At 39.7% G+C, this 9,982-nt stretch overlaps 1 protein-coding gene across 1 annotated transcript in view; it reads right to left on the bottom strand.

Moving 5' to 3' along the window:
- Positions 1-1,249: 1,249 nt before the first annotated feature.
- Positions 1,250-9,982, bottom strand: part of LOC149289628 (rotatin-like) — a 68,063-nt gene continuing 59,330 nt past the window's right edge. The window contains exons 44-47 of the mRNA XM_089490429.1: positions 9,143-9,410; positions 3,948-4,051; positions 2,748-2,817; positions 1,250-1,329 (exon numbers count right to left, since the gene is read on the bottom strand). Coding sequence (XP_089346555.1) covers positions 1,250-1,329; positions 2,748-2,817; positions 3,948-4,051; positions 9,143-9,410 — 522 coding nt within the window. The remainder of the gene's footprint in view (positions 1,330-2,747; positions 2,818-3,947; positions 4,052-9,142; positions 9,411-9,982) is intronic.

Below are 9,982 nucleotides of genomic sequence, written 5' to 3'. Positions count from 1 at the left end.
ACACTTTTAAATATTTGCCCAATAATTGCCACAAAGTCTTGCATTATTTTTACAGCCAGCATATTGGTTTATATTTATATGTATAAGGTACATATTTATGGAAAGTAGACAACCTGGGGAATTTCACAATTTTTTCAGGCACTTGTCATGCAGCTATTTGGCCATCAATCTTTGCCAAAAGTAGCCATTAAGTTGTCTTTTTAATAATTTCTCGCCTGTTAGAATCTTTGTTTGTGCAGGTTCTGTGCTAGAGCACCAAAAGTTATTGTATAGTTTTGGAAGTTACAGGGCACACTGCATAACACCCTCACATCGCTGCGGGATAGTACAAAGCATTGGGCAGGGTTGACACACATAAAATAAAGTGTTAATTGCCATATTATACTAAAGAACTACAGCTTGGATCAAACAAAGACATTTTCACAAATATACAAGCCTTTGCTCTTCTGGTATACCTGCTTTTGTGGACTACAACTACCATCACTCTCAGCATGAGCCTCGCTGAGGGTGATGGGAACTGTAGTCCACAAAAAGTCATCTAGCCATTTGTTTGTAAATAAAGATTATTGTTCATAAAATGTAGGTGTTTTTTTTTTTTTTTTATTATGTTTTTTTATTGGGAGTATTTGCCAGGTGGTGACATAGTGCCTGGTCTGCGCATGGCAGCAGGAATCAGAATCAGTTTTCACTATATGCCTGCCACACAACATGCTTAACTACAAACCACTTTTTTTTTCTTCTTTAAGTGCTCATTTAATTAACACAATCCGCACATTTTAGACAAAATAGATAAAAAAAGAGCATGTGGTGATAATGTCCACTGTGCTTTCATTGTGAGGTATATTTTATTATGTTATTAAATAAAAACTGTATTAAAAAAGTAAACACAAATTTGTAAGCAACTGTTTTTTTCATGTGACGATAGTGTTTTGTTTTTTTTTTAACTTAAATAACAAAAATATACATTTTTTAAACATATTAAAATGTACATGTGAAGGATATTTTTTAGTCACTGTTGCACAAAATCTTCCATTTCTGCATTATAACCATAAGGATTTTCAAAGCCCCAAAGTTATGCTGGACTTCAATTTAAAATGACATCTCCAAGTTATAGATAAATATGTATTTTAATCAAGAGACACCATCAAGGCTCACAGTTCCATGGTTCCATATACACAAAGTCATGTAGTACAAAAATGTCCTGATGGAATGAGAATTCCATAATGTTGTAGGCATACACAAGGATTCCTTAGTTATTTAGAATTTGCTCCAAATTCTCTAGACATTTCAAATGGTAAAGAACAGGCATATCTTCAGTAAGCATCGCATCTGGGGGGGAAAAAAAAAAAAGTAAAAAATGCACACTAAAAAAAAGGAGCATTTTAGTTTTGTAGCCAAACAGCTTTAATTTGAATCTAATGTAAACTCATAATTATAATCTAAATCTATATAATTTATAGGGCTGGTTGGGGAGATCGCGACCTTCCTCTAACTAGCCCAACAGGGAGCTCGAGGTCTGGCAGGGTTAGGATACAGATCCCCCGCAGCGGTGCAGGGGACCTGCATCCTACTCTCCGATACGCTCAGATAGCCTCTCCTGCCGGCACTTTCTACGGGGGAGTGCCGGCACGGGAGGTTGTCTAAGCGCATCGTGCAGACGTTCACCGGCAGCGGCAATGCGCGTAAACCCCTGCTGCCGGCACGTCTGCGCGGTGTGCTTTAACAATCTCCCTTGCTGGGAATTTCCACAGGGGGAGTCCCGGCAAAGGAGATTGTTAAAGCACATCGTGCAGATGTGCTGGCAGTGGAGGTTGTTTACGCTCGCCGGTGAACGTCTGTGCGGTAAGCTTTAACCTTACCAGTGCAGAACGGTATACAACTTCCGGTGCCGGAAGTTGTATACCGTTCTGCGTAGAATAGATGTACCCTGCCGGCCCCGCAAGACACCCGGGACTCCGGACTGGTAAGTCTAGGGGAGGGGGGCACATCTCGGGGGGGACACAGAGTGGCAGCATATCTCGGGGGGACGACACAGAGTGGCAGGATATCTTGGGGGGGGACACAGAGTGGCAGCATATCCTGGGAGGGGCACACAGAGTGGCAGTGTGTGTAAAGGCAGGGGTGTGTGGTGAGGGCAGTGTATAAATGTGTATGTTTGGACAGGCGTATGTTAAGGGCAGTGTATGTGTATATATGTGTTTTTAAGCTGGTGTGTACGTATGTTAGGGAGAGCTGACCCACCCAATCCAAGCAGGCTTCGTAAACAACAACCAGCCAATCACTGATAAGGTACAGTGCTTGCCGTGATTGGCTGGTTGTTGTATACTGGGTAGAGGGGTAGTCTTATACGGCGAGTATAGCCCAAACTCTATATTTTAACTGAAAAAGTTGGGGGTCGTCTTATACGCCCAGTCGTCTTATACGCCGGAAAATACGGTATGTATTCTCTGGAGACAACCTTACATACACCAGTGAAGAATATACTAGAGATCTGTACGTTATGATAGCTCAACAGCTCTAAGGTTATGTTGAATAATATATCTACTGTACACATTATTATATATTGCTTTGAGCCTGTCGTGCATGCACTAACAGTCAGATCTAACTGTTTTGACCACAGGCCAGTACCTGTATTCAGGCAACAAGCCTGATATGAAAGCTTCACCAGGGGTGTGCTCAAAAAATGAATATGTATGACACACGTCCTTTCCCTACAGTTACTATATGATTTAAATATTTATACTTACTTTTCCTCAGCGTAGACAACATTTCTTCTATTCTCCCTTTTAACAATGGATTCTTCAGGATCACTTTTGCCTGGTGAATAATGTAAGATTATATTTCAACATATATTATATATATATACACAATTACAAAAGCAAGATTCCATGAACAATATAACAACTATAACTACTGCATCAGTTTGTATACTACACACTATCATCCACACTTTAAAAATTGTGTTTCCTGGCTCAGTGTTGAAACTCAGCAAGAAAACATGTGGAATAAAAATAGGGTAACACTAACTAAAGAGTGAAAATGGCAAAATATGGATTTTTGGGTACATTATTTTAGTAACAGAATGATGTCATTGTGGTGATATGTTACTAGCTATCCAGGAGGATAAATAAGCACAGGTTTCTTAAAATGTACCTTCTGATACAGGATAGACAGACAGCAAAGATGTGGATCAATCTTTTAGAGCCCCAGCAAAATATGTTCTTTTACATATTACAATGTGATATACTAACATCATATTTGCCGGTATTTATTTAAGCAAATGCGGGGTCTAATATATCAATTTTAAGCTATAAATACATTGTGTATATATATATATATATATATAACACTAATTTATTTTAACAACACATTATACCAGAGACAGTTGGATGATACTAGGTAGAAAGATAATGCTTTATTTACATGTTAAGTTGAATAAGACAAAACTAGCTATATATATATATATATATATACACACACTAAAAACAGGGGCTCGAAGGGTTTAATGAGTGGTATGTATCCACAGAATTAACATTACATCCTACCATTGCTATCCTTTATAGCAAAATTCAACCACGCTATACTTGTTTTCTCTTTTGGCCTATGATGTCACCCCATAACCTTTTAACAGTTATTGTCGGATTCTCAATCTTTTCCATTTCACACCTTCGACCTCGTCAAATCTTAACACTTCCACCCACACCTGAAATATCTGCCCGTCTTCCAGCAACAAGAAAACTACAAAGTTGAGCCATTTCCTCCTCCAGCCAACCCTTCAGAGTGCATATATATATATATATAATAAATTACAGAAGTAAAAAGAAAACAGAGCAATATCAAAACTAGTAAACAAAGTGTACTAATGTACATACTATGGAACATGATGGCGCTATATAAAACACTAAGTGTCCAGTGTTGATCTCTTAATGAAGCTGGAGATTCATTACCTTCTGGTAATTGTGAAGCAATGCCCAGAGTGCTGAGGCTCCTATTCGCTGCATACTGGTATCCTCGCTTTCCAGACATGAAGAAATCACAGCCACTGCTTTGTCTAATGAATAACATGGCAAAAATAAAATGCATTACCACACAGGTTTTCCAATTGCAGCCCCTGATTAAATGGATAGTCCAATGCCCCATACTGCCGCACCAACAAAGATGCATGTTAAAGTAGATTAACACGGCTTTCAGAGTGTTGGTTGCTAGACACGCTAAGTTCAACCGGGGTGCTTTCTGTGCATGTACATGTAACGGGGGTCTTATTAGACCTCTAGAACCCATGTGCAAGCCAGAGCTGGAGCTGGTTGCAGGAGATTATGCCATACACACCAGCTGGAAAGCAGGTCAAGGCATCGCTGCGTACCAAGAAGCTGGGAGGCAGGGAAAAGAGCCTGATATATAAAGAAGATTCTGCCGAACAACTCAATGCATGAAAATTTTATGGGGAAAAAAAAAAATTATATAAAATTGACTTTTTCCTATTATATACATTAAAAGGCATATGATGCTGAAATGTCCCTTTAAATTGCCATCAAAATAAAAATGTCGCTCATGGAAACAAAGTGGGTTTTTTTTCTTTTTCAGGATCCACTGGAATTCTGAGAAAGCAACTTGTAAATAAGTTAAAAAGGTGATCTTTGGCTCGCCCTGACTGGATCTGCCAGTCTAAACCGTACCAGTCATTGAAACAAGGTATCACTTTGCAGAGGGATTTCTTTAAACTACGCATTGTGAAAATGTACAGGTGGAATACTATTCTAGCTGAGCGATTTCAGCTTTTATCTTGGTGCTGTCAACTACCAATATTGGTAAACTTGACTTAATTTTAAATGCTATTAAAAAAAAGGTATAGAGCTAAAGATAGTGCTGTTTTAAAATGTGTATCTAACTACGATTCTATTAATTCTAAATTATACTCTGTCTCACATTATTTATAGTAAAACATTTATATTTAGATTTTTTTTAAGGATTACTGCTGCACAAATCATATTTAACAGCGTCTCATTTTTTTTATAATTAAACCTAAAACAGTAATATATTGTTCAACATATTTTCTTCTTTATATGCAATATTTAAAAAAAGTTTAAAAAAGAATAGGTTTCTCTAAGTCAGACTTTGTCAGACGAGCACAGTGCCACGTTATTTAGTGGTTTCCCTTCTTTTCTACTCATGGTATTGCTTTGTGATAGAATAAACACTGGCAAACTTAGTATTCTAAAAACAAGAAACCACCTAGCGTATATGTCTCTCTCTGTTTCACTTTTGCATCCACAATGCATTAATGTTATATCTGACCACAAACAGGAAACCACAGAAGTAACTAGGTGCCTTACTGCATTGAATATTCACTATCCTTTTTAAAAGTTTTACGTAAAAACAAAAACAAAAGCTAACATACACTTTCGTGTGGTTTTGAGGGTGGTAAATATTGCAGACTCTGAAATGTAACCAAGTGTGAGGACATTAGTAACATAGTAACATAGTTTATAAGGTTGAAAAAAGACCAAAGTCCATCAAGTTCAACCTATATACATATTGTGTCCCTACTGTGTTGATCCAGAGGAAGGCAAAAAAACCCTTATGAAGCAGACGCCAATTGCCCCATACCAGGGGGAAAATTCCTTCCCGACTCCAAATATGGCAATCAGAATAAATCCCTTGATCAACGTTCTGTCCCTATTAATCTAATATCCATAACTTGTAATATTATTGCTTTCAAGAAACACGTCCAGGCTCCTTTTGAACTCTTTTATTGAGTTTACCATTACCACTTCCTCTGGCAGAGAGTTCCATAATCTCACCGCTCTTACTGTAAAGAACCCCCGTCTGTGCTGGTCTAGAAACCTTCTTTCCTCCAACCATAGAGGATGTCCCCTTGTTATAGATACAGTCCTGGGTATAAATAGGTCCTGGGAGTGATCTCTGTACTGTCCCCTTATATATTTATACATAGTTATTAAATCCCCCCTAAGCCGTCTTTTTTCTAAACTAAATAACCCTACTTCTGATAATCTTTCTGGGTACTGTAGTCCTCCCATTCCCCTTATTACTCTGGTTGCCCGTCTTTGAACCCTCTCCAGCTCCACTATATCTTTCTTGTACACTGGTGCCCAGTACTGTACACAGTATTCCATGTGTGGTCTGACTAGTGACTTGTACAGTGGTAGAATTATTTCCTTGTCGTGGGCATCTATGCCCCTTTTGATGCACCCCATGATTTTATTTGCCTTAGCAGCAGCTGCCTGACACTGGTCGCTACAGGTAAATTTACTGTTAACTAAAACTCCTAAGTCCTTTTCCATGTCAGTCGTCCCCAGTGTTTTCCCATTTAATACATATTCCCAGCCTGGATTTTTCTTCCCCATGTGCATAACCTTACATTTATCTGTGTTGAACCTGTGTTGATCCATTTGTAATCGTGCACTGTCCTCTATTGTGTTAACCACGTTACAGAGCTTAGTATCGTCTGCAAAGATTGATACTTTACTATACAATCCCTCTACAAGGTCATTAATAAATATATTAAAAAGAATAGGACCCAAAACTGACCCCTGTGGTACCCCACTAGCAACAGTAACCCACTCAGAGTATGTACCATTAATAACCACCCTCTGTTTCCTATCACTGAGCCAGTTACTTACCCACATACACACATTCTCCCCCAGCCCAAGCATTCTCATTTTATGTACGAGCCTTTTATGTGGCACCGTATCAAATGCTTTGGAAAAATCAAGATATACGACATCCATCGATTCACCCCGATCCAGTCTTGAGCTCACCTCCTCATAAAAGCTGATCAGGTTAGTTTGACAGGACCGATCCCTTGTAAACCCATGCTGATATGGAGTCATACACTTATTTTCATTGAGATACTCCAAAATAGCATCTCTTAGGAAACCCTCAAACAGTTTACACACAACAGAAGTTAAACTAACAGGCCTATAATTCCCCGGGTCACTTTTTGTCCCCTTTTTGAATATTGGCACAACATTTGCTATGCGCCAGTCCTGGGGAACAGACCCTGTCACTATAGAGTCCTTGAATATTAGAAATAGGGGTCTGTCTATTACATTACTTAACTCCCTTAGAACGCGGGGGTGAATGCCATCTGGACCTGGTGATTTGTCTATTTTGATTTTTTTTAGGCGGCACTGCACTTCTTCCTGGGTTAGACAGGCGACATGTACTGGGGCAGTTATCTCATCCTGCTGTATATTACCTGGCATTTCATTTTCCTCTGTGAATACAGCAGAGAAGAATATATTTAATAGATTAGCTTTTTCCTGATCCCCGTCTATAACTTTTCTCCCTCATTACTTTTTAAGGGGCCAACGCTTTCATTTTTAACCTTTTTACTATTTATATAGTTAAAGAACATTTTGGGGTTTGTCTTACTCTCTTTGGCAATGAGTCTTTCTGTCTCCACTTTTGCTGCTTTTATCTGATTTTTACATATTTTATTTTTTTCCCGATAGCTTTTTAGTGCTTCCTCACTGCCTTCCTGTTTTAGTAGCTTAAATGCCTTTTTTTGCCATTTATTACCCCCTTTACATTTTTATTTATCCACATTGGTTTTCTCTTGTTCCTGACTCTTTTATTCCCATACGGTATGTACCTTTCACAGTGAGAATTTAAGATATCCTTAAAAATCTCCCATTGAGTGTCTGTACTCTTGTTTTTGAGGACATTTTCCCAATTTACAGTGTTAAGGGCTTCTCTTAGTTGATCAAACTTTGCCTTCCTAAAGTTCATAGTTCTTGTGGCTCCTCTAAGAGTTCCCTTATTGAAGGACAAGTTATAATGTATCATATTGTGATCACTATTTCCTAGATGCCCCCTGACCTGCACATTAGTTACTCTGTCAGGTCTGTTGGTTAATATTAAGTCCAGTAGGGCACCCCCTCTGGTCGGGTCCTGTACCATTTGGGACAGATAATTATCCTTACTTATAGTCAGAAACCGGTTTCCTTTATGAGATTTGGTCTTGTTTTCCAAGAAAACTGCTGTCCTACCATATCTGGGTACCTTCACTGGTATTTATATATCCGACACACCATAGGGTAGTACAGGGCTCGACAAATCCCAGGCACCAGGTCGCAAAAAATGTGGATGTAAGAGGCTGAGTAACCACACGGGGGCGCTGCTGCTGCTGTCTGCCCAGGAGTCTGGGCAGACAGCACAGCCACTCCGAGCCCGCCCCCGAGCCTGAGATGACTCCCACGGAGTGATCCTGTAGGCTGAAAACGCGGTTGCTGCAAAACCAGCAATCGTGTTTTCAGCTGCCACAGGCAGCTTCAGGGAAGGGGGTTGTGTGTTGATTGGTTCCCCACACAAGTGTGGGGACCTGACCCAACACCCCCCTGCTGCCTGATTGCTCCATGAGAGCGACAGTGCAGCGTTAACCCCTTCAATGACGCGATCGCGGCATTTAGGGGTTAATTCCCGTTTTGTACGGGGCTCTGCTGCTGGTGGTCTGCCTGGAAGCCCAGCAACAGCAAAAACGAGCCCCCACAAGCCCTTTGATGATTCCTGTAGGCATGGAAGCCTACAGCAGTCATCAAAGACTCCCCTCCCTGCAATGGCTGGTCTATAGACCAGCAATTGAGTCCCAGCTGCCAGAGGCAGCTTCAGGGACAGGGTAGAAGGTTCTTTGGTCTCCACATGAGTGTGGACACCAGCCCCAACACCCCCCTGCTGCCTGATCGCTCCATGAGAGCGACAGTGCAGCGTTAACCCCTTCAATGCCACACTTGTGTATGACACATTCGTGGCATTGCAGGGGTTAACATTTTTCCCCACAAGCTTGTGGGGACTAAATATCAGTCAATGCTGTGCTCCAATGGAACATCAGCATCGAAAGAGTTCAAAAGAAAAAAATTAATAATAAAAAAAAAGAAACAGCACTGACCTGAAAGTCCAGGGTGCTTCCAGGTCAAACGCTGTGAGTTTAGTAAGTGGGCTAACCAACTGTTAGTTTAAAAAAATCCTGGCTCCTAACTTTTTTACCTGGCGCCTAGATTCACAACAAATTTGTCAAGCCCTGGGGTAGTAACATGCCATATGCCGGCCACAACATATAAAGTGTGTCCACGCCCAAAGTTTGTACCTTTTTAAAAAAAAAATAAAAAATTACACGTCTTACCATTGGACAGGATCTTGGGTTTGCTGGCTGTATTAAAGCAGATATTATGCAGAATAAGCAAGGCTATTGGAGGGTCCGACTTGTTATTATATTTGATCAATTCTAGAAGAAGGTCTAAGCTTCCTTTCAACTTCATAATCATTTGCTGGCCATCAGTTGCCAGTGACAAATTCCACAAAAACTTAAGCCAGTGGACAGCCAGTATATTGAGAGCCTTGGCTCCTCCTTTGGGAAGTGAAACGGACAGAAAATGTTGAAGAAAGTTACCCTGTTATGAAAAAGCACAAAAAGGGAAACAATCAGTTTGCACATAAAAGGGGGAATTCCATACACACATAACCGAAATAGCGGCTGGGTTTATATATGAGAGTCAAGGTAACATGTAACGGCCTAGAATAGATTACAAACTAGTCATACAAAAAGGACAATGGCAGGTTAGGTGTAGAAAGTGATGTCTTTAAAGGGAGGGGGCAATCAACATAATGGTTCTGTATATTTTTACAGGCTAATACATATGAATTAAAATATAATTTACAAAAGAGTCAAATTAAAACAAATTATTAAAACAATAAGGCATTTTTTTTCGTTTAGCTTTTTTCTATGTCGGCACAGTTTTCCGGCAATCATTTCAAACACATGCAAAACAGCGACGTTGTGCAATTCTAAATTCTAGATTACCATCTGACCCATTAAGCGAAAAGGGTCAGAACACTGGGAATATTAATAGGTTTTTGTGCCAGTCGGATTATTTAATTTAATCACTACAAAGAAAAGTGAAGCACCTCATAATAAATTACAAACTGAGCACAAGGAGGTATGTAATGATGATCCTTTGATTAG

Source organism: Sceloporus occidentalis, unplaced genomic scaffold (genome assembly GCF_023333645.1).
Source record: "Sceloporus occidentalis isolate IW3139 unplaced genomic scaffold, rSceOcc1.0.p SCAF_44, whole genome shotgun sequence".
Taxonomy (NCBI): Eukaryota; Metazoa; Chordata; class Lepidosauria; order Squamata; family Phrynosomatidae; genus Sceloporus; species Sceloporus occidentalis.
This window is presented reverse-complemented; position numbering and strand designations above follow the sequence as displayed.